Source organism: Panthera onca, chromosome A1, assembly GCF_046562875.1.
Source record: "Panthera onca isolate mPanOnc1 chromosome A1, mPanOnc1 haplotype 2, whole genome shotgun sequence".
Classification (NCBI taxonomy): domain Eukaryota; kingdom Metazoa; phylum Chordata; class Mammalia; order Carnivora; family Felidae; genus Panthera; species Panthera onca.
Window position 1 is genome coordinate 135,150,785 of NC_138339.1, and position 25,378 is coordinate 135,176,162.

A 25,378-nucleotide genomic window follows, 5' to 3' on the forward strand; every position below is an offset into this window, starting at 1 on the left:
GCATCAATATCCCAAGATGGGCTCAAAACCAGCCCTTTTAACCTCCTAATTCCTGGGTGGTGACCACTGTGGAAGGGCAGAAATGAGCCCTTATTGTGGACTGGTGCTGCTGTCACTGGACACTCAGCAGCCCGTGGACATCCCTCCCGTCCCGTTCCAAGGCCCAAGCCAAACACAACTCATCCCTCTGGATGAAAGCGGCCATGTCACAACTCAGCTAAGAAAACTGAAATCTGGAAGCATTCAGAGGAACGTAGCCCCGTGTGTTCCCCTGACCCACCACGGTGTGTGGTGTGCATCTGTCACATCCGTGTACTTCTCCAGTTTCTGAAGACGAGGGCTCCCTCATACTGACGTGCAAGCCCATTCTCCCACACCGCTGGGCTTGTGCCATCACGTAGTCCATCTCTGTGGTACGTCATCTTTCCCCTCCCTGCTGGCTTGCTCAGAGTTTATGTACAGTCTCACAAAGCTCTCTCATTTAAAACCCCCAATCAAAACCTTCCTTTGACCTCACTTCCTCTAGTTTCCTCCCTCCCTTTCCTTCAATTCTCAGGGGAGTCTCTTGAAGCTACAGCCTATCCATGCTGTGTCTCCCTCTTCATTTCTCATTAACCCAATTCACTACAGTCCGGCCTCCATTTCCAATGCTCCACTAAAATTTCTCTGGCAGAGTTTGCTGGTGATCTCTGTATTGCTAAGTGCCACGGGCCCTTCAGGAGTTCTCTTAATGCTGCTCTTGGTAGTGCCTGCCCCTGCTATCTCTTGAGAGTCTTAGTCCTTGGATTGTTTTTTCATGACTTGATTCCATTTTGTTTCCTTTTATTATTGTTTTGTTTTCTGCTGTGCCATTGACTCTCCATCACCTTTGCGGCCTCTTCTGACCTTCATTCCAACATAAAATCATTCCTAGGTTCTCTCTTTGGGACTCTTCTTTCCATTGGAAAATTCCGTCCACCCTCATGATTTTAACTATCACCTATATGCTGACATTTCCCAAACCTGCCGCCTGGCTCTGACCTTCTAGGGTTTTCTGACAACCACCACCAATTCTCTGATTCTCCAGACACCAGCTGGGGATCCAACAATCCAATCCGGACACAAATTACCTGGAGTTAGCATACACTACAGGTTAAGGGATCAGTCCCGAAGACTGCCCCCACTTCAAGATGCCAGCTCTAAGCCCCAGGCTGAGTGACTGTAAATTAGGGGTTCTCATGACCCCCTCATCAGGTTGGATAATTTGCTAGATGGCTTACAGAACTCAAGGAAATGCTTCCCTTCTGAGTTTATTATCAAGAAAACAATTCAGGAACAATCAGATGGAAGCGATGCCTAGGCAAGGTATGGGTGCAAGTGCGGCTCTCCTGTGTTCACTGGGTGCGTTAAATCCCGCAGTACCTCGATGGGTACACTAATCTGAAAGATCACCAACTCCTGTTCAAGAGTTTTTACAGTGCCTAATCTCAAGCCCCCTTCACCTCCTAGGAGGCTAAGGGTAGGGTTGTAAGCTCCTATTCTATTCTCACTTGGCCATTTTGTTGATCAGCCCCACCCTCACTCCATCTAAAGGCCCTACCCTAAAACACGTTTTTAGCATAAACTCAGGTGTGATCAAAAGGGGCTTATTTTGAGTAACAAAAGATACTCCACCATCACTCAGGAAATACTAATTTTAGGAGCTCTGTGCCAGGAATTAAGGACAAAGACAGAATACATTTCTTTGTTTTTTTTTTTTATTTTTTAAAATGTTTGTTTTTGAGACAGAGACAGAGCATGAGTGGGGGAGGGGCAGAAAGAGAAGGAGACACAGAATCTGAAGCAGGCTCCAGGCTCTGAGCTGTCAGCACAGAGCCGGACGTCGGACTCGAACTCACAGACTGTGAGATCATGACCTGAGCCAAAGTCGGATGCTTAACCGACTGAGCCACCCAGGAACCCCAAAATACATTTTTTTTTTTTTTTAATTTTTTTAATGTTTATTTATTTTTGAGACAGAGACAGAGCATGAACGGGGGAGGGTCAGAGAGAGGGAGACACAGAATCTGAAACAGGCTCTAGGCTCTGAGCTGTCAGCACAGAGCCCGACGCGAGGCTCGAATTCACGGACCGCGAGATCATGACCTGAGCCGAAGTCGGCCGCTTAACTGACTGAGCCACCCAGGCGCCCCCCAAAATACATTTCTTATTACAGCACAGACTTTTATCCCAAACTTAACTCTTATAAAAGGAAATTCATCACTTTAATATCCCCAAACTCCTTTTCCTTCTACCTCCCATGGCTTTATTAATGGCATCACAATCTATAGAGCCTTCCTGGAGAGAGAAATTACCAGTCATTCTAGCTTCTTCCCTCCATCAATTCAACTCATCACCAGGCTCTTCCAATTTTAAGCCTTTTGACATTTCTCAAACCTATTCTTCCCCCCCTTCTCCTACTAAAACAATGTCATCTGGATTGTTTCACAGCCAGTGAATCCCTGCTTCCAGTTTTGTTCTCCATCAAATCTACCTTAAACCTTGCTAATGGGGTCATTTCTAAAAAACTCTCACCTAGCTGTTTCACACTGATTCCTATTTTTCCTTTTAAACTTAGGTTTCACTAAGTGTCACTATTTCCTGCCAGGAAGTTGTTATTCAGTCCTTACACTGGGCTACTTTCTCCTACACTATTCTCCTAAAAATAGCCTGTATAGGGGCAACTGGGTGGCTCAGTTAGTTGAGCATCCAACCCTTGATTTGGGCTCAGGTCATGATCTCATAGTTGTAAGAGCGAGCCCTGTGTCTGGCTCAGCGCAGACAAGGTGAAGCCTGCTTGGGATTCTCTCTCCCTCAAAATAAATAAACATTAAAAAAGATTCTCTCTCTCTCTCTCCCTCTGCCCCTCTCCCCAGCTCATGCTCTTTCTATATATAAAAGAAGAATAAAAAAAATAACCTGTACATATCCTTTTTATTTTTTATTTTTGAGAGAGAGACAGAACATGAGCGGGGGAGGGGACAGAGAGAGAAGACAGAGAATCCAAAGCAGGCTCCAGGCTCTGAGCTGTCAGCACAGAGCCTGACGCGGGGCTGGAACTCGTGAACCTTGAGATCATGACCTGAGCCAAAGCTGGACACTCAACCAACTGAGCCACCCAGGCGCCCCTGACCTGTACTTATTATTTGTCACAATAGACTGAAATTCATATTTAATATCATATTAAGACATTGCTCAAATTACAGTGACATCTGCTCTGGAGGGCAGGGTCCATGTCTAATACAACTTAATATTCTTACAAAATAGTACTGTGAAAATGAATACAGGAAATCTCAGCTAAAATGGAGTCAGAGGCCTGGAAAGAGGGGAGCTGAAGCTGCACCACTAGTTGCCCCACTTAGCCCAGCCAGCAGAAAGAGACAGGCTTTGCAGTCCCCCAAAGAAGAAGCTTACTTTAGGACTCCAGTAGGAGGAAGATTTTCTCCTTGCCTAGCAAGAGCTCAGCCAATGAGAGACTGTCACCAATCAGCCAATAAGAAGCCACTACACTTCAAATTCCCAGTTTGCACCAATGGCCTTTTGTTTTTAACAGCCCCTCCCAACTCCCCCTTTTCCTCTGTAAAAGAGCATTCCTCTCCTTTGTTCTCCGGACTTGCCTGTGGCTTTTCCTGGACTTGCTTGTCCCAGACTGCAATTCTTCTGCTGTTCCCTAATAAACTGATTGTGATGGTAAAATAACTGGTTGTTTCACTCTTAAAATAGATAGTACAATCCCTAATAACAGCAAGCCCTCAGTCTGTGTGTGTCAAATTCAACTACCGGTGTAAATAAAAGTACTTTATATTTAAAGTACTTTATATTTTTATTTTATTTATTTATTTATTATTTTATTTATTTATTTATTATTTATTTATATTTTATTTTATTTAAAGTACTTTATATTTAAAGAATATAAAATGCTTTAAAATGCTTTAATAATTATTAAATTCAAGTGCCAAGCAAATATCCCTGACTTCATTTCTGAGGAAAAGGGCTTTTTAAACCTTAAAGTGTCCTCTGTATTCAAGTGAAGTGGATGATTATTTTCAGACCTGAACTATAGCTGAGAAGCTTCCAATTCGACTGATAAGAAGTTTGGTCTCCAGGGGCACCTGGCTGGCTCAGTCGGAAGGGCATAGGACTCTAGATCTCAGGGGTTCGAAGTCTGAGCCCCATGTTGAGTGTAGAAATTACCTAAATAAATATTAATTAAAAAAAATAAGTTTGGTCTCCATTTGTGTTATAGGTTTGACATTAAATAACTTGATTAGGGTTTTTAAAAAAATTTTTTTTAATGTTTATTTCTTTTTGAGAGAGAGAGAGTGTGACAGAGCATGAACAGGGAGGGGCAGAGAGAGAGACACACACTCAGAATCTGAAGCAGGCTCCAGGCTCTGAGCTGTTAGCACAGAGCCCAATGCAGGGCTTGAACCCATAAACCGCGAGATCCTGACCTGAGCCGAAGTCGGATGCTTAACCAACTGAGCCACCCAGGTGCCCCATTGATTAGGTATTTCTACTATGACTGGTCCAGAAGGCATTGTGACCCTGTCAGCCGCTGCCAAAGGGCAAAGCAGGGATGTCTGAATTCTACATGAATGCTGATAAGTATCTATAAACTTGTAAGAGAATGGTTTAGGTATGTTCCAACGGCAATCCTGCCTTAACCAGGCATACGTTTACCTAGGGAAGGAAAAGCAAAAAATAAGAGAAGCCAAAACCAAGGGAGAGAGCAAGGATTCTATTCACATTCAAAAGGCTTTCCTTGGTTTGTTCCTTCTGACAGAATTATTTACACAAAGGCTACAGAAGAGTGCAAAGAAGTAGGGCAGTTTTTCTTCAAAGACTCTTACTCTTCAGGTTGGAAGGAATCTAAAAAATCAGGTCATTCAGCCCTCTTTTTTTACATAGGAGAAAAGTGAAGACCAGGGTGAATGAATTCCCTCAAGTTCCAAAGAATCCATAGCAGAGCCAAAGCCGGAAGTGAAGAAAGAGAACAAAGGAAGAAGAGCATCCTAAATGGGGGCTCCAATTCTTCCCCCACTGTGTTCTTCCTAGTTCCCCCACCCCCACCATGCTAGCCGCAGGAGACCTTTACATACTGATCAAAAATGTGATTATGAACTCTCAAGCAACCTCTCCTTGTCCTTCCTAATGCTTGGGATAATTTTCAACCTTCTGCTGAAGCCAAATTCTTTCCTGCCCCTCACCCTCACTTCAAGTATCACCTCTTACCTCCCTTCAAGGAAAACAAATTGCCTTCATCTCTGTTCCCATGGGAAATTGATAACCACTGTGGAATTTTTATCGCATGGTATTAATTGTGTGTGTGCACCCATACCCCACTCTCTTCCCCCCAGACTCCTAAGGGCACTGCACACATTTCATTTACCTTGTAATCCCAGCAGAGAGTAAGCAGTGGAGAAATGCTTGTTGAATTCCAGGGGATTATGGAAGAGCAGAGGCATAGCACATACAGATTATCAAACACATAGCATTAAAATCAGATCTCAGATAAAAGTGCTATGCTAATAAATCCATTTGGACCCAAAACTGGGAAATCCAATTTGAACAAATAAATCCATTTGAACCAAAAGGAAAAGCTACATGCTGACAACTGACAGCCATCATGTGGAAAAGTCAGGAGCGACATCTTGGATATGTGAAAAAGTCCATCTGGTATTGAGAGACTAAGAGAAAAATTACCAGGTGTACTCACAACTGCAAAGAAAAGACCCCCCCCCCCCCCCCATTCCCAAAACCAGCCAGGGCGTGCCCGGTTGTGGTTTGAAATAAAGGCGGGAACCAATCAAGTTCTGCTGAGCGTTCAAATTTAAATGTCAACCAATAACAGCTCTGTAACCTCAAAAAATCCCTAAGTTGTTTGTGCCTGTCTATAAAAGAAGCTGTAAGATCCTTGCTCGGGGCCTCTTAGCGTCACTGGCAACGAGTGTGCGGAGGACCGGGTTCGAACCTGCAATAAACGACCTTTGCCGCTTGGCTTTGACTCTGGACTCTGGTGGTTTGTTCTCGGGGGGGGGTCTCTCGAATTGGGGCATATCATCTGGCGGCTCGTCCGGGATCCCCCCAAACCCACCAGACCCTAAGTCAACGGGTCGTCCCTGAGACCGATTGGTAAGTGAGCCGGCTCTGTCTGTTTCTGTTTGTCTGTTCATTTTCGGCTCTGTCCGTTTCTGTTTGTCTGTTCGTTTTTGGCTCTGTCCGTTTCTGTTTGTCTGTTCGTTTCTGGCTCTGTCCGTTTCTGTTTGTCTGTTCGTTTCTGGCTCTCCCGCGCGGGATCTGTATTGGTGACTGACACAGCCCTGGCGGACGCGCTATAGGGCAGTCGGTCGGGTCCAGTAGGAGACGTCCACTGGCTGGGGCACCTTTTTGGGCCCATCGGAATTTTTCTGTTCGGGTGGCAGACACCCGAAACGCGCTAGCGATCTAAGTGTTGTGTTAAGTGTTGTGTTCTCTATTCTATAACCTTTAAGTGTTAAACTCCTTCTCTTTCACAGGTGACCTGGCCTGGCCCAGCCAGAAATCCTCATAACTTTACCGTTTCTCTTTTTAATCCTTTCCTCCACCTCCAGGATACAGATGGCCAATCTCAAAGCACGCCCCTTTCTCTCCTCGTTGCTAACTTCAGGGATGTTAGAACCAGAGGACAGAATTTGAGTTTAGACATCCGGCGGGGAAAATTAATAACCCTCTGCCGCTCCGAATGGCCAACCTTCGGCGTTGGATGGCCAACCGAAGGAACTTTCTGCCTCCCTATAATTGCTAAGGTGAAATCAAAGATTTTTCTACCAGGTCGCGAGGGACACCCGGATCAGATTCTCTACATTCTTGTATGGCGGAGTTTAGTGGAAAATCCACCCCCTTGGTTGGCCCCCTTCCTATCCTCGGGAACGTGTAAGGTCCTTGCCATGCGGCCTGCAGATCCCCTAAAATCAAGGACGCCAGCTGCGCCCTTGTATCCCATATTGCCCAACAGTCAGGACCTACGACCCCTAGACCCTCCACCCTATCATCCCCCTCCCCTCGTACCCCAGGCTCTGCCCGCAGCAGCCGCCCCACCAGTCGCCCCGCTAGTTGCCTCCCCAGGGGAACCGAGAGGACAGGAAGCGGCAGCTGCGCCGGAACCAGGGGGACAGAGGGCAGCAGCTGCACCGGGCCCCATTGAAAATGAAACCGACCGCGAGGGGCCAGCTGGCTGAACCCGTGGGCGCACCCAGCATGAGCCAAACCCTCGCCTCCCCGACTCCACTGTGGCCCTACCCCTGTGGGAAATAGGACCCCCCGATGAAACAGGCAACCCCCAACTCCAGTATTGGCCCTTTTCCACCAGTGACCTTTACAACTGGAAAACACAGAACGCTCGATTCTCTGATAACCCTAAAGATCTAATAGCTCTTTTAGACAGTGTCATGTTCACCCACCAGCCCACCTGGGATGACTGTCAGCAGCTCCTCCGCATCCTGTTCACTACAGAGGAGCGAGAGAGGATCCAATTAGAAGCAAGAAAGCTGGTTCCCGGAGACAACGGTCAGCCGACATCTAACCCTGACCTCATTAATGCGGCTTTCCCCCTAACGAGACCTCCACAGGATGAATGAGACTACAACACGGCAGAAGGTAGGGGAAAGCTACTCATTTATCGCCAGACTCTGATGGCGGGTCTCCGGGCTGCAGCTCGCAAGCCCACCAATTTGGCTAAGGTATATTCGGTCGTACAGGGAAAGGCAGAGAGTCCAGCTGCTTACTTAGAGAGATTAATGGAAGCCTTTAGGCAGTTTACCCCCATGGATCCAGAAGTCCCTGAGAACCAGGCTGCTGTCGTTATGTCCTTTGTAAATCAAGCAGCTCCTGACATTAGAAAAAAAACTCCAAAGGCTAGAGGATTTAGAAGGTAAACAGATCCAGGATCTGCTCCGTATAGCACAATGGGTCTACAACAACAGGGACGCCCCAGAAGAGAGACAGATCAAGGCCACAGAGAAAATGACTAAAGTCCTGGCTGCTATAGTCCAGAAAGAACAGCCACCCCCAGAAGGCACTCAAACAACACACCCTCCCAGGCGGCACTTAGATAAAGATCAATGTGCCTATTGTAAAGAAAAAGGCCATTGGATACGAGAATGCCCCAAGAAGAAACAACCCCAAGAAGAAACAACCCCGCCCCAGCCAAGGACAATGGCAGCCTAAAATAGCCCCCATACAGTTTACCCAAGATACAGAATAGGGAGGACGGGGTTCGGATCCCCTCCCCAAACCTAGGGTAACTTTGCAAGTGGAAGGGACCCCGGTCCAGTTCCTAGTTGATACCGGGGCACAGCACTCAGTTCTGGTCAAGCCCCATGGAAAAGTATCTGAAAAATCATCCTGGGTACAAGGGGCCACCGGAATAAAGAAGTACCCCTGGACAACTCAGAGGACTGTGGACTTAGGAACTGGGAAGGTAACCCACTCCTTCCTGGTCATTCCCGACAGCCCTTGCCCCCTGTTGGGGAGAGATTTGCTTACCAAAATGGGGGCCCAAATTCATTTCCAACTGGGGGGATCGCCAGCGGGGAGCGAGGGCGGGGCTGCGGCTCGCGCAGCGGCAGGCAACGCAGCGGCGTCCCGCGGGCCGCCACCGGGGCACGCATCCCCGAGGCGCAGCCCCGCGTGTGACTTGGCCTCGGCGCGAGCCGCCCTGACAGGGCAAAGGGGGCCGGGAGGACTTGCAGGACCAACCATTATCGGATGCGGACGCCATCTGGTTCACCGATGGAAGCAGCTTCGTTCACCAGGGACAAAGGTATGCGGGGGCGGCCGTAACTTCAGAAACCGAGGTGGTTTGGGCAGAAGCTCTACCCCCCGGAACCTTGGCCCAGAAGGCTGAGCTAATAGCCTTAACCCAGGCCCTAAAGTTAGGAAGAGACTGCAAGCTAACCGTGTACACTGATAGCCAATATGCCTTCGCCACTGCTCATGTACATGGGGCGATATACAGAGAACGGGGGCTCCTCACAGCTGAAGGGAAAGACATCAGAAATAAAGAGATTCTAGCCCTGCTAGCAGCCTTATGGGAACCCAAAAAGCTAGCGATTGTGCATTGCCCAGGACACTAGAAGACAACCGACCCAGTTTCCCGGGGCAACAATTTGGCCGATCAGACTGCAAAAAACATAGCTCGGCCCCCAGCACAATTGCTGACCCTACAGCTGCCAGACACTGGACCCCGGGAATTGCCCCCCAGCCCTGAGTATTCAGAAAGCGACATTCAATGGATGAGTAAACTTCCTATGACCAGAATCAAAGATGGCTGGTGGAGAGACTCTAAAAGCAGCATTATACTCCCAGATAAACTAGGATGGCAAGTTCTAGAGCGGATCCATCGCAGCACCCACTTAGGTTCCCGGCAAATGTTGGACTTACTGAGACAGACTGGACTAAAAATCAGAAATGTCTCTGATAAGGTTGATCAAGTAGTCACTAAATGTACAGTGTGCCAACTCAACAATGGGAGTAGCAATCCTCAGACAACAGGGGTAAGACAAAGAGGGAGCAGACCGGGGACCTATTGGGAAGTAGATTTCACTGAGGTAAAACCAGGAAAGTATGGATATAAGTATTTGCTAGTTTTTGTAGATACCTTTTCAGGATGGACTGAAGCCTTTCCAACCAAGAATGAAACGGCACAGATTGTAGCCAAAAAGATCCTAGAAGAAATCCTGCCCAGGTATGGTTTTCCAGTAATGATAGGGTCAGACAATGGACCTGCATTCGTCTCTTAGGTAAGTCAGGGACTGGCTTCCATACTTGGGGCTGATTGGAAATTACATTGTACATACCGACCCCAAAGCTCAGGACAGGTAGAGAGAATGAACAGAACATTAAAGGAGACCCTAACCAAATTGACCATGGAGACTGGCACTAATTGGGTGGTCCTTCTCCCCTACGCTCTGTTCAGGGTGCGTAATTCCCCATACAAACTGGGACTCACACCCTATGAAATAATACATGGTAGACCACCCCCCATCATCCCTAACCTAAAAGATAACCTTGTCAAAGCTGAGAACGATAATAGTCTTGAATTCTTGTTCTCCCTACAAGCCTTGCAGAGGGTCCATGAAGATGTATGGCCCAAATTAAAGGAACTCTATGAGACTGGACCCCCACCTATTCCACATCAATTCCGGCCAGGGGATTGGGTCCTTGTCAAACGTCATCGGCAGGGAACTCTGGAGCCCAGGTGGAAAGGACCCTTCCAGGTCATCCTGACAATGCCTACTGCCAACAAAGTAGATGGAATTGCCACCTGGATCCATTTCGCCCACGCCAAACCAGTGGACCCATTCTCAGACCTCATCGGACCTTCAAAGGCAACCTGGACTGTTGATCGGACTAAGGACAATCCTTTAAAATTGACCCTACGCTGCCAACGGACTGAGCCGTAACTATGGTACTTGCCCTTCTCTTGATTGTTCTGCAAATTCTGTCTGTAAATCCAAACCCCCACAACCCCTATAATTTGACATGGGAAATTACTAATTTAGAGACTCATGAAGTCTACAACAAAACCCTAGGAACTGCCCCATTAAATACCTGGTGGCCAGATTTATATTTTAATTTAGAAAAAATTAGTCCATTAGAAAAAATGGAAGGAGGTAAATGGAGGCAACTGCAAAGGAGGGTATCAATAAGTAGAAATGGATTTTATGCATGTCCGGGATTTAGGACGGGGGCAATGAGGCACACATGTGGAGGGTTTGAAACCCTCTATTGCGCAGCCTGGAGTTGTGTCACCTCCAATGATGGGGAAGGGAAGTGGGAAGTAAAACCCCAATTTATTGAAATGTCCTATGTCCGACCATGTACCCGCACCAGGTATGATGAAAACTGTAACCTTATTCGTGTAAGATTTACAGAGGAGGGGAAAAAGGACAGGCGGTGGGTCTCAGGACTCACTTGGGGACTCTACTTATATCAATATCCCCTCTTTGGGACTGCCATTCAAATAAAATTAGAAGTCTCCCCTCTTGTACAACCGGTGGGGCCAAATCAGGTATTAAAAAAAGAGAAAAAAAAGAGACGAGCCTATCCCCAGGCAGATCCCCACTACTCCCTCCAGCAGGACCCCCGCCTTTACCCCAGGAGTAAAAGCACAAGCTGTCCAAGAAAATCAGAACCCAGAAGGCATAGACTCCCTATGGAAATTGCTAACAGCAGCGTATGAGGCCTTAAACCGATCGGACCCTGAGGCAACAAGGGCCTGCTGGCTATGTTATGATATAAAACCCCCCTTCTACGAAGCCATAGGTCTAGCTGCCCCTTTTTCACAGTCAGGAGAAGAGTCACCAGCAGCTTGCAAGTGGAATCGAAAGGGCCCTGGCCTCACACCGCAAGCGGTCACTGGCAATGGGACTTGTATAGGAAAGGTCCCCTCTAGCCATATCCAGCTCTGTGCCCCGACTAATTACTCTACAGATGAATCTAAATGGATAATTCCAGCTCCTGACAGTTGGTGGATTTGTTCTAAGACAGGGCTCACCCCATCTGTTAGCAGAGATGTTTTTAATTTGTCACCCGAATATTGTATCATGATATTAATATTTCCAAGGGTTATTTACCACCGAGAAAGTGTTGTATATGATCTGTGGACAGAAGGGACGGAAGCAGGAGAGTCAATAAGAACAAAACGGGAACCCTTTACAACCATAACCTTGGCCACCTTATTTGGCCTCGATACCATAGGGGCAGGAACAGGGATCTCATCACTAGCCATCCAGCACCGAGGGTTCAATAGCCTAAGGGCAGCCATTGATGAGGATATAGCCAGACTTGAGGACTCAATTTCGCACCTCGAAAAATCTCTGACCTCCCTTTCTGAAGTGGTCCTAAAGAACCGAAGGGGGCTAGATCTAGTCTTCCTCCAACAGGGAGGTTTATGTGCAGTCTTAAGAGAAGAATGTTGTTTTTATGCTGACCACACCGGAGTAGTCCGAGAGTCCACGGCTAAAGTTAGAGAAGGCCTGGCCAAACGGAAGCGTGAACGAGAACAACAAGGCTGGTTTGAGTCTTGGTTCAATCAGTCCCCATGGCTAGCCACCCTGCTTTCTGCTCTAGCTGGGCCCCTTATCCTCCTCACCCTCGGGCCTTATATTATTAATAAACTAGTTGCCTTTATCAAAGACCGAGTTAACACGATCCAACTGATGGTCCTTAGGATCCAATACCAACCCATCATTACCGAAACATTTGAGTCAGGCACATAAGATCCAAGATTGGCTCTTAAGGCACCAAAGAGAGGGGGGAATGAGAGACTAAGAGAAAAATTACCAGGTGTACTCACAACTGCAAAGAAAAGACCCCCCCCCCCCCCACCCCATTCCCGAAACCAGCCAGGGTGTGAGGGCGTGCCTGGTTGTGGTTTGAAATAAAGGCGGGAACCAATCAAGTTCTGCTGAGCGTTCAAATTTAAATGTCAACCAATAACAGCTCTGTAACCTCAAAAAATCCCTAAGTTGTTTGTGCCTGTCTATAAAAGAAGCTGTAAGATCCTTGCTCGGGGCCTCTTAGCGTCACTGGCAACGAGTGTGCGGAGGACCGGGTTCGAACCTGCAATAAACGACCTTTGCCGCTTGGCTTTGACTCTGGACTCTGGTGGTTTGTTCTCGGGGGGTCTCTCGAATCGGGGCATATCAGTATAAAGCGGTGATATTGGGAGAGGGCCTAAAAAATGTAACTGGCATACAAATTCCTTTAACGTGTAATGAAGGAGAAGATAATACAAGATATTGACTGCTGAACCTCACTTACTTCACCGTCTGAACTCAGGGCAAGTTTTTAAAAAATTGTTTTCCCTAAAACATAGGGAATACACTTCAATGAGAAGATATTGCATGTTACATGTGCATACTCAATGTACTTTTTAATGCTTAGGATTTGGCCCAAACCCACCTGGGCATATTACAAACACTGAAACATGATTTTAGGACGGAAAAATAATTGTAACATTTTACCGTTTTCATGCGAAGGTTGCAAAGTAATGGCCTGAATTTGAAAGTATAAACTGGTTTGTGTCACTAGAAACTCAGTCTTATTATTTTATAGTCACATGCTGTTTTGGGATCAAAAATGATCCTATCCAAGAATGCTTTAAAGGTATTTAAATTATTCTTATCCACCTAATTCACCACATTTGGCTTTAGGGTATTTCCAGAAATTGAACTCATTCTCAAAGGATGAGGATTTGCCAACCTTATGACTATTCAAAGAATGGGCTCCAGGCTTTGAAAGTAACTCTGCAAGAAGAGTTTCAAAAAGATTTTGTGCAATTGCAGCATTTTTGGAAAAGTGCTTGGGTTCCTTTGGTGACTACTTTTAAAGAGACAACATTCCCATGTTTTTAAAACAAAGCAGTCACATCACTTTATAGAAACATTCTGTGCTTACGCAAAGAAGAATCCAACCATTGTTTTAAAAACACGTGTGTGTGTTTGGGGGGGGGAGGGGTGCCTGAGTGACTCAGTCAGTTAAGTGTCCCACTTTTGATCTCAACTAAGGTCATGATCTTGCGGTTCATGAGATGGAGACCAGCGTCGGACTCTGGGCTGACAGCACAGAGCCTTGCCTGGGATTCTTTCCCTCTCTCTCGCCCCCTCCCCAGGCATGCATGCGTGTGCTCTTTGTCTCTAAAAATAAATAAACTTTAAAAAATGTTTAATAAATAAACAAAACCTGGAATTTATGAATGACTGCCATGCAAATCACATTGTAAAGCTGCAACTGCAATGATAAAGTTCCCTGTGGCCAGGTCTGAGTGCAGATGAATGCAGAAGGAGCCAGAGGGGGTACCTGTGTCTGACAATACACAGAGGAAGTCTCCATGCTCAACAGAGAGCTAGAGGTGCTCCCTCTTTCCTGTCCTCTACATAACATCAGAAATCCTTTGAATGTTAGAATTGTTGAATGAAAATGAATCTTGGATTCACAGTTGAGAAAACAAACCTATTAAAGTTAAGAGATCTGGGGTGCCTGGGTGGCTCTGTCGGTTAAGCGTCAGACTTCGTCTCAGGTCATGATCTTAACTGTTCATGGGTTTGAGCCCCATGTCGTGCTCTGTGCTGACAGCTCAGAACCTGGAGCCTGCTGCGGATTCTGTGGCTCCCTCTCTCTGTCCCTCCCCTGCTTGCAGACTGTTTCTATGTCTCTCTCTCTTAAAAATAAACATTAAAAAAAAAATTAAGAGATCTACTCAGGGATGCACAGACACTTAATGGGAGGCACTGCGCCTTCTGTATCTTTCCTCATCCCAAATCTAGTGAGGTTGTGTCATTAATTATTTTAGGGGGCTGGTTCAGATTAGACTGCACATTGGAATTTTGGCTTCAACAGCTGTTATGATCTTGGGCAAGTGGCTGTGTCTCTGTTATGCATAGAATGTGATGACAACTGTACCTGTGTCATATATGTGAAAGCACTCTAAATGCTGTCTAGCACATAATAATGATATCACCTCACCTCATGTAAGCTTTGATACATTTTCTGAAGCTTCTTTGAAAAAAGATCAAACTCCAAAATATTGCTGTTCTCTACTCTTACTTTCCTTATGGGCAAAGGCCTTGTGTTCTTCATCTTGGTGACTGCCATGACACTCAGGCTGGTGTTCAACACACAGAACTACTTACTCAATGTCAGTTGACAACATGAGCAAATCTCTCTGGTCATTATCAGCTGTTCAATAATCGCCTTTCTCCTAGCTCATAGGCCATTTACTATTAGCTCCTCTCAGGTACTGATGAAAGGTCAGATGTGTTGTGATTTTAGTATCTGACTTCAGCCAAGGGCCTGTGACTGCTTGCAAAATTTTTAGCAAAGATTTGCATCAAAACAAGGACCAGCGTAGAAATCTACCAATTTGATGTCAAACTAGTCCAACTTCATACACTACAGAATTTTATTATGACAAGAAAGGAAAATATTCTTTAAGTTTTTTTTTTAATGTTTGTTTTTGAGAGAGAGAGGCAGAGCGTGAGTAGGGGAGGGGCAGTGAGAGAGGGAGACACAGAATCGGAAGCAGGCTCCAGGCTCTGAGCTGTCAGCACAGAGCCGGACGTGGTGCTCAAACTGACGAACGTGAGATCATGAGTCAGAAGCTTAACCAATGAGCCACCCAGATGCCCCGGAAAGGAAAATATTCTTGATAGTTTCTATAGGCTCTCAGAAGACCACACTATATGTTATGTAACACATCCAACACCATATTTAAGTTGTTAGGATCAAATGAGGTGCTGTTTTCCAGTGAATTACAGAAACAATACAGCGATAATGAAAGCCGTCATGATGAATTAGTTTTTCATCCTTGTTGATATACAGGAACTTAATTCACAAAACACGCTTAGGACTACACACTAGGGATTTCAAAGTAACTTGGAGGATCACAAGATCATTGTTTTCAGATGATAATCCTCAGTATTAACAATAAAAGACAAAAATTAGCCTGTTTCTAAGGTTCTTCACATTTTTTAAATCACCACGCAAGATGGAAGACATCATTTGAAAAATCTAGAAGGCAACACATATGGACATAAACACAAACCTGATATATATGGACTTAAAAAAACACACACCAACATTTATACACAGACCAGCATCTCCATGAGTGGAGAAGAGGCATGTCAGCTACCCATGTCGGTGCCGGAGATTTCACCAACACGACACAGAGCACTATCTGGAAAAAAGAGGAGACAAAGCGGCCAGGATGCAAGGGGGAGACACACACATTAATGGCAAATTAACATTTTCTCTTTCCTTTTTCAAGGTAACTCGGTATCTTTCCTCAGTTTTTTCTTTTTTCTCTTCTCTCCCCATCTCCTTACTCATTGTCTCCACCTTCAAATTCCCACTTCTCCACTTGGATCTCTTCTTTTTTAAACACGTCTCATCACTACTGTGACCTGTGTTGGCGTGTTCATGTTCATTTGGTCCTAGATAGGCCCCTGACCAGATGAGGTGGCCAATGTACCTATCTGCTAATATGACCAAATACTGCTACCTCATCTGATCAGGGGCCTGTCTAGCATCATCCATTCAGGAGAGGGGAACAGAAGAAATAAGAAACTGAATCAAGGGTGCCTGGGGGGTTCAGTCAGTTAAGCGTCTGACTTCGGCTCAGATCATGATCCTGTCGTTCATGAGTTCAAGCCCTGCGTCGGGTTCTGTGCTGACAGCTCAGAACCTGGAGCCTGTTTCAGATTCCATGTCTCCCTCTCTCTCTGCCCCTCCCCCCACTCATGCTCTGTCTTTCCGTCTCCTTCAAAAATAAGTAAACGTTAAAAAATTTTAAAAAAGAAACTGAATCCGTAACTTGAGGATGTCTTAGTCAGATAACAGTTCCTCTAATACCATGGATCCATGTTGCTAAGATCCATTTAAGAAAGTTGTGTTCTGATGAAGTTATTTATCCTTCAGGGCTAAAACCGAATAAGCCACTTCATTGGTAGATAACTATTCTGCAAAGAGGTTTGAGAAAACTGTGCTCTATGAGAATACTGTTTGCCATTCACCGAACTCTCCTACCGTATGCAGTCCAAATCCTGTATGATCACACTCACAAAGCACTTCATTTCACCAAGGCCAACATTTTTACATGCATATTGGGAGATGCATATTCTAAAACAAACCAAACCTACAAAAAGCTGGATTCTGGCCTTAAATGACAACAGCGTGAGGACACAACGAAAACCTCAGCAAGCAGTTACCCTTGAGACAAGGAAATGTAACGTGGAAGGCAAGAAGAAGGCTCTCACTTTTCATCTTGAACAGAGGCTACACTACTTTTCTAGCCTTATACATATATTGCTTTAAACTGTGTCAACAGAGATAGGGGAGATTATGGTCCAATTTCTTAGGCTCTTCTTTGTATTACTCTGTCATAAAAAAAAAAAAAAAACAGTGATAAATGTCACCAGCAAAATTTTAAGAGGTTGTAAAAAATGTACCCAAGTATGCCAGCCTGAGTTATCTTTGTTAGCACTGTCACATCTGTTCACATCTTTGATAACACTGCACTTTGGGGGAGGTTTCAAAATCCTAAGTATGAATGTCACCTACTATCTTCTGAAGTGTAACTTACTGATTTGCGTTTAAAGTGCTTACAGTCTTGGGATGCCTGGGTGGCTCAGTCAGTTAAGTGTCCGACTTTGGCTCAGGTCATGATCTCATAGTTCGTGAGTCAAGCCCTGTGTCGGGCCCTGTGCTGACAGCTCAGAGCCTGGAGCCTGCTTTGGATTCTGTGTCTCCCTCCCCGCCCCCCCACTCTGCCCCTCCTTGGCTCGCACGGTCTCTCTCGCTCTCAAAAAAAAAAAAAAAAAAAGTTAAAAAAAAATTTAAAGCGCTTACAGTCTTGTTTTCCTGGATTGTGAAAGGATTTCTCTTACAGCTATACCATACGCCCTCGTGCACTGCCGGTAGAAACATAACATAGTATGGCTGCTTTGAGAAATTTTTCCAGTTCTTCAAAAAGTTGTACACAGATTGACCATATGACTCAGAAATTCCACTTCTACGTATATAAGAAGTGAGAGCATATGTCCACACAAAGACTTGCATACAAATATTCATAGCATTATTCATAATAACCAACAACTGGAGACCAACTAAATGTTCCTGAACAAGCCAACAGATGGACAAAATGTGGAATATTCACATAGTATCACTGAATACTATTCAGTGACAAAAAGGACTCAGCTAATGACATATGCTACTTTACAAATGGACCTCAAAAACCCAAGGCTAAGTGAAGGAAGGCAGATACAAAAGACCACGGATTATATGATTCCACTTATATGAAATGCCCACAAAAGGCAAGTTTATAGAAACAGAAAGTAGACAAATGGTTACCTGGGGCAAGGTGGGAATGGGGATTAAACATAAATGGGTGCAGGTAATCTTTGGGGTGGGGTGTGGGAAAATGTTGGAAAACCAGGTATGACAATGGTGCACCACTCAGTAAAGTTACTGAGGTATACAGCTGTAAATGGGTACATTTTATCACCTGGAAAATATATCTCAAGAACCCTGTTAAGAATAATCTGCCTCTTGAGACATCATGTCCCATTAAGAATGTGGGAATCTGGCACACAGAGTGACCGATGATAACATACAAACCAGTTTATCTTTGAGAATGCAGTTAAGTTGCTTTTGGTTCTCTTCTAGGGGTAAATAATTAAATCTAAGTTTAGATAAAGCCCCTTCTTTCCTTTAAAAAATTTTTTTTTAAATTATTTTAGAGACAGAGAGAGCTCGTGAACAGGGGAGAGGGGCAGAGTGAGAGAGATACAGAATCTTAAGCTCAATGCAGAGCCCGACGCAGGGCTCAAACCCACAACCCTGGGATCATGACCTGAGCTGAAATCAAGAGTCGGACACTCAACCAATGAGCCACCCAGGCTCCCTCCCACCATTTCTTTTAAGAACAGTCACTGATATGGCTCTGGAAGAGTCTCTCTCAAGGACCTTTGAAAACGTGTGAGACGCCTAGAACTGAGCGTTAACAGAGTTAGAAAGATGGTGAAGGAGAGCTCTTTCTTTTAGAGTTTAACAATTGGAAAACAATGAACAATGTAAAGATGAGGAGCCACGAGATAAAAGCTCAATGCCAGGAAGCAGGATATCGAAAATCAATGGCTTGTAGATAAAAGTACTGAACAATAGATGGGAAAACACCAAAGCAGTAAGCAATATTTAAATAAGCTGGTAAGTCACTAAGTAGTTCTCGTAGGAGAGGTTTTTTAACATAAAGTAAAAACCAAGGTGCCATGTTGGTTTCATGGAAGTATTGCCCCACGCGTCTTTGAGGTCTAGCTGATGCAACAGAGGCTCACTTTTAATAGAATACTGGGGAAAAGGCGCCTGGGTGGCTCAGTCTGTTGAGTGTCTGACTTCGGCTTAGGTCATGATCTCACATGGTTTGTGAGTTTCAGCCCCTCACCAGGCTTTGCGCTGATAGCATGGAGCCTGCTTGGGATTCTGTCTCCCTCTCTCTGTGCCCCTCCTCTGCTAGCTCACTCACTCTCACTCTCTCTCAAAAGTAAACATTAAAAAAAAAAAAAAAAATAGAACCCTTGGGCTTGCTACTGTCAGAGTTAGGGCTGTTGAATTTTGACTAATTATCTTTTATGTAATCCTCCCACCCACCCCCACCCCAACTCCACAGCATGTTCCAGACCCTCAGTGGGAAAGATTGACACAGCTATGGTTATTGAGAGCTAACAACATCAGACACGGGGTGAAGTGAATTTCTTACACTTCCCATTTATACTTGATAGCAAGCATCTATGAAGCAGTGACTTAAGTATTCCCCTTTACAGATGATGAAGCGGTGGCTTACAGGCGTTCAGTAACTGGCCAGGGTCACACTTCCAGGAGACAGAGAAGTCAGATTTCAAATCCTACTTTCCTAGAACATGCTTGCTTCTTTTCTTTCTTTCTTTCTTTCTTTCTTTCTTTCTTTCTTTCTTTCTTTCTTTCTTTCTTTAATTTTTAAAAATGTAAGTAATCTCTACACTCAACACGGGGCTCGAACTCATGACCCCAAGATCAAGACTTGCACGCTCCACCAAGTGACCCAGTCAGGTGCCCCTAGAGCCTGAATTCTTAACATCTTTACGAACTACCTCGATAGATCAGCAATTTCCGATGATAGTAACCTTTAGCCATAGGACTGATTTGATTCACTAAATTCCTTCCTCAAAAACATTTTAGACAAGAACGCTGTTTCATTTTTCTCCGTCTTTTCAAACTCAATTGTTTCACTTTAATAAAATTTTAATGTTTCTAATGTCATAATTCTTTCTTCCTATTCCAAAGTTCATATTAAAAAGTATACCAGATAACCAGAATTGCCAATTACCAGAATTGGTGACCTGGAAATGAGAATTTTAAAAAAACTGTGGGGGCGCCTGGGTGGCTCAGTCGGTTAAGCGTCTGACTTCAGCTCAGGTCATGATCTCGAAGTTTTTGAATTTGAGCCTTGCATCGGGTTCTATGCTGACAGCTCAGAGCCTGAAATCTACTTCAGATTCTGTGTCTGCCTCTCTCTCTACCCCTCTCCAGCTCACTCTCTCTCTCTCCCCCCAAAATAAATAAATATTAAAAAAAATTAAAGGGGTGTCTGGGTGGCACAGTCAGTTAGGCATCCAACTTCGGCTCAGGTCATGATCTCACTGTTTGTGGGTTGGAGCCCATGTCAGGTTCTGTGCTGACAGCTCAGAGCCTGGAGCCTGCTTCCAATTCTGTGTCTCCCTCTCTCTCTGGTCCCTCTCCCCCTCATGCTCTCTTTCTCTCAAAAATAAATAAACATTAAAAAATGTTTAAAAATTAAGATTGCATTACAAATATGTTACGGGTCATGTAATTTATTATTTGAAATATGAATCAAGATAACTTTTGCTCAGAAATGTATCAGTCATTTTAGACAGTTTTTGTAACTCCTTGAAAGTAACTTAGCCATTAAGGGGAGCCTGGGGGGCTTAGTCGGTTGTGTCCTACTTTGGCTCGGGTCATGATCTCACGGTTTGTGAGTGTGAGCCCGGGTTGGACTGTGTGCTGGCAACTCAGAGCCTGGACCCTGCTTCGGATTCTATGTCTCCCTCTCTCTCTGCCCCTCTCCTGTTCGCGTTCTGTCTCTCTCTCCCTGATATAAACATTAAAAGAAAGAAAGAAAGAAAGAGAGAAAGAAAATAACTTAGCCCGTTAATAAATCAGATCCACAAGAGACTTTGAGAAATAAAAGTGTATCTCAGAAAATGTGTGTGAAAAACATTAGGTTAGAAATGTCTATATATTGGGAACATAACATTCAGAATGAAAAAAGTACTGAAAGGGAGGAAGGTAGGGTCTCAAAAGGAAATATGCAGCTAAATTACCAGTTCTTGGTAAGAAGGGGGCTATTTTTATTTATTGGTTTATTTTTATTTTTTTTTAAGTTTATGTATTTATTTTGAGAGAGAGAGAGAGAGTGAGCGAGCAGGGGAGGGGCAGGGGGAGAGTGAAAAAGAGAAGACTAAGCAGGCTCCATACTGTCAGCACAGAGCCCAATGCGGGGCTCGAACCCATGAACCACAAGACCATGACCTGAGCTGAAGATGCTTAACCAACTGACCCTCCCATGCGACCCAGAAAGGGGGTATTTTTAAATCGAATATGCATTTTGGCGATGAGTAAATCTGCAGCCTCACTGCTAACACAAAGATGAGTAACTCACAGCTCTCGGCAAGTCAATGCACCTAAAAATTCTAACTGCTACTGATAGAAAATTTGATTAAACAACTTTAACAGAGTAAAATTTCCCCTGAGATAGTCAAGCGGAACCTCAGTTATAAGTATATTATACACCTTAATTAGGGGGAATGGCGTCTCAGCCTCCCTAGCTCACTAACAGATGGTTATCGAAAGTGATTATTTGCTGGGCCCCCTGAGAAATTCAGGAAGAAAAAAATGTGATCAGAGTTTGCCATCTATATTATATATATATTAATATATATGGGACTAGTGTGTGAGCTAGTAACTGTTAACAGCTTGAAATAGTACTTTGTACACAATAAATGCTCAATAAATGTTCACTGTTCATCAACAGCAATAATAGCAGCAGCTCAAATCTATGGGGTTGATCACAGACATGCAAGGGGAACATGGAGAAACAAGAGGTAAGTATGGCCAGCGATAAGGAAGGACTTTAAAGGAAGGAAATCTTGAGTTGATTTGTACAGGTATATTGAGAAAAAGAACAGAGGGGACTGCTTGAGCAAAGGAATAGAGATGAGAGGGAAAGAAGGTAGGTAACTTCCTTCAGCAGTCCCTTTGGCACACCTGTTCCTTATTCTTCTGCATCATCACCTCTTAGGTCTGGAGCGGCTAGTTACTGTGATTGTTTGCATGGAAAAGATAGTCATGCTCGTAGTATTAGGAATGAAGTTGAAATGATCTACATGTACTCCAATGTCCTTAAATTCCTGGCAGAGGAGACGAGGTCATGCGGGCCATCACAAATTCTAGAGTAGAGAAGTGTTCAAGTTCAGGCTCTAGTGTTAGAGTGCAGGCTCTGGACTTGAATTTAGCTCTGTCTCTACCTAGGTGCTTAACTTCTCAGACCTTCCATGTTCTTATGTGTCGAGTGGATAACAACAGCATCTGTCTCATTCTGTATGAAAATGAATGCAAAATGTTGAGCACAATGCCTGTCACACAGCAAGCATTCTCAATAAATGCCAGCTATTATTAACCAGGAGGCCAGGTTGTAGGTGATGAGGACTATGTGGCAAGAGCAAGCTATTCTTCTTTTTTTAAATATTTATTTTTGACAGAGAGAGAGAGAGAGAGAGAGAGAGAGAGAGAGTGAGCGAGCGCACATGCGAGTGGGCAGGTGGGTGCAGACAGAGGATCTGAAGCAGGCTCCATGCTGTCAGCACAGAGCCCGATGTGGGGCTCGAACTCATGAACCGTGAGATCATGACGAGAGCCAAAGTCGGATGCTTAAGTGGCTGAGCCACCGAGGCGCCCCAAGAGCAAGCCATTCTAATACTCCAAGAAGAAAACGCCCATCAGGACATCCAGATTCTAACGAGTCTGAACTTTGTCATGATTAATCTAAGTTACAAAGTTCAGAACAAAGAAGACTGGGTGCCTAAGCGTCAAAATTTTCCTACCCAAATGATTTCAAATATGGAGTGATCACAATATATATATAACACTGATAATGTATCTACCTCCGTCTTAAAATTACTCTTCTTCTGGTTCCAAAACAAGAGTTTAAAGCTCAGGAAATAGAGTGTCTCAAGTCTTTGAGTGATTCAGAAGTGACTTCAGCAGGGCTGGAAGTGACCATTTTACAGGGAAAAACAAACAAAAATCTCCATAAACCACGAAAAACTTACCAAAGACCGTTGAACGGGCAAACGTCCTTAACTGTGGAGAAGATTCAGTTATAGGCCAAACTGTTTATAGTAGTATCTTGTTTGAGTTTAATGTAGCCACAGCCCCCAGCAATGTCCTCTGAACCCTCATTCCTGTATTCCCCACCACGATGGAACCAACAGTAGGCGTTCCTGTATTTGTTGAACTGAAATGAATTTGTGAAACTGGCGGTTCCAAATGAAGGTGTGGCTGTTTGGGGCCTTCCACTTCAAGGTGGTTATGTTTATTGTCTATAAAATTATTTTCCCCAGCGTCTGAAGAGTTTGAAGTTAACAGAATTCATCTGAACAGATAACAGGCTTTCTCAATCTATTAAAACACTCTCCTGAACTGAGTAGACTACTGGGAATGCAAAGATGTAAAGACTTACCAGCGGCCGCATGGACTTGAATCATTTTGCTTTGTGTAACTGGAACTTAGCACTGCCTGGGCTGACGTCTAGGCTAGGAGTTTACAGTCCAGGTTTCTAGTCTTGCTTGGCCCACTTAACACTCCTGTCACCTCTATGAAGTGCTGTTTAGAATGCCACAATCCCTCTTTTTTAAGAGAAGTATCTAAAAGAAGGATGAACTGCAAAAGAAATGTCCTTTGCTACTTTATCTCTTTCTTGGGCTTGAGTTATTAGAACAGAGTTAGGACTTTATTTTGGGGAGAGAAAACAAAAACATGTTGTGAGGGTTATTATACCTATGGCATTTTTTCCCCCTCAACCATCTTTTTATCGTTCATTTAAACAGGAAAGAATATCAGCTGAACTTGACAAAGCTGAGGGGCAGAAGAAAGGGCAGCCAAGGAAAGCAGACACTGGGAGAGATTATGACCAAAGCCTTTGACACAACAGATCAAAGCAGCTAGTAAAAGCTATTTTTCTTCCAAAACTTCAGCCCAAACTCCAATACACAGATGGAATATGCTTTTATAAACACCATTCTTTATGTGGAACCACACCGTGTTATAAAAATTGAGTAAATGTTGAAACAATGGAGATCGCACTTTCACTGTTTTTTAGGTACCCCCAACAGGTTGGTACTAAAAAAAAAAAAAAAAAAAAAAAAAAAATTGGCTTCTTTAACAGGTTATTTATATATTTATCTTAGTAACACTTAAAGTTACAGCGACACAGAAAATAACCAAATACTGATCCTTTTCCTTTTGGAAAGAAGAATGTTTGGCAAGAACAAGCATGGAAATAATACTTCTGGATTTTAAAAACAGTAGTACAGGGGAAGATAAATAAGTTTTGTTACAGGAAGGTAATCCTTGTGATCCAAGTATCTGAGTTTTCAGTTTCTGAAACCAGAAGAGTTCCTAGGCCCAGCAATGTGCCAATCCTATTATGAACATGAATCTTTGAAGAGGATAGTCATAACCCAATGTTCGAAATGTTTTATGTTATTATATATTCATTGTGCTCCTACAGCCGCTCCCCCACCCTCTCTCTCTCTCTCTCTCAAAAAAAAAAAAAAAAAAAAAAAAAAAAAAAAAAAAAAGAAAAGAAAAGAAAAAAAGGAAAAAAGTATGTAGCGAGTTTGTGTCAAGTTCCCAAGCAAAGGCAGACAGTCCTTGAAGGGAAAGATAAAGCGTATTTCATGTTTTCTCCTACTTCTCCTCTCACTTGAGCAGAAACGAAGGAGATGGAGAAAAGACAACCCTTTAGTTCCGGATCAAATGACAAAATACACATCGCTGTGAAACTAATAACCAGATGGCATCTACGAGGTAGCTTCGTCTTCATACACGTCATGAAGAAGTAAGGAACAGAAGGAAGCGTCAGCGCTGTTCCTTGACCTGACTTAGACATCTGAATGCCTGCCCCAGACCTCCCTTGGGACAGATACCACGCCAATCGTGCTTTCGCTCCAATCCTTCACATCCCCACCAGACTGCAAGCTGCGGTCCGTTCCTCAAACGCTGCTGTGCCTCGTTCCCCACTACAGCATCGGAGAGAAAGAAGAGCCCGGGCGCCCCCCGAAAGAGTTCAAGCCACGGGGCTGTCCGTCCACGGTCAAGTTCCAAGCCAAACCCGTCCCCGGCACAGAAGTTTGGGCAGCGCGCTCCCGCCCGCCCGGGGCCGGACGCTACTTACTGGGCTGAGCCAACTTTGCTGTCTCTCTTCGCGAGCACTTTGGCAGGCTTTGCGTCTTCCACATCTTGCTGTAGTTCGGTCATCGGGGCCGCGGGTGGAGGGCACCTTCAGACGTCCCCTCGCGGCTCCCAGCGTCCCGGGCGCAGGCCCCGCGAGCCGCGCCTTTCCCCGCGCCCTCCGTGCGCCCTCCTCGCGCGCTCCCGGCCGCTCAGCGCATCCAGGCCGGCCCGGAGCCGCGGGGCCGCCAACCTGGACACGTCCGGGCGGCCGCGATTGGTCGGCGCCGGCGTGCGGGCCGGGGAGGGAAGG

General features: G+C 44.8%; 1 protein-coding gene across 3 annotated transcripts in view; it reads right to left on the bottom strand.

The window, feature by feature from the left end:
* The window catches only part of GRAMD2B (GRAM domain containing 2B), a 136,832-nt gene that overhangs the window by 54,999 nt on the left and 56,455 nt on the right, over positions 1 to 25,378 (bottom strand). Inside the window, exon 1 of one of the 3 annotated variants that reach the window (XM_060636245.3) lies at positions 25,070 to 25,293. The exons of the other annotated variants lie outside the window; for them this stretch is intronic. Coding sequence (XP_060492228.1) covers positions 25,070 to 25,152 — 83 coding nt within the window. The 5' untranslated portion in view covers positions 25,153 to 25,293. Of the gene's footprint in view, positions 1 to 25,069; positions 25,294 to 25,378 lie in introns of those variants that run through there. 3 annotated transcript variants of the gene reach the window in all.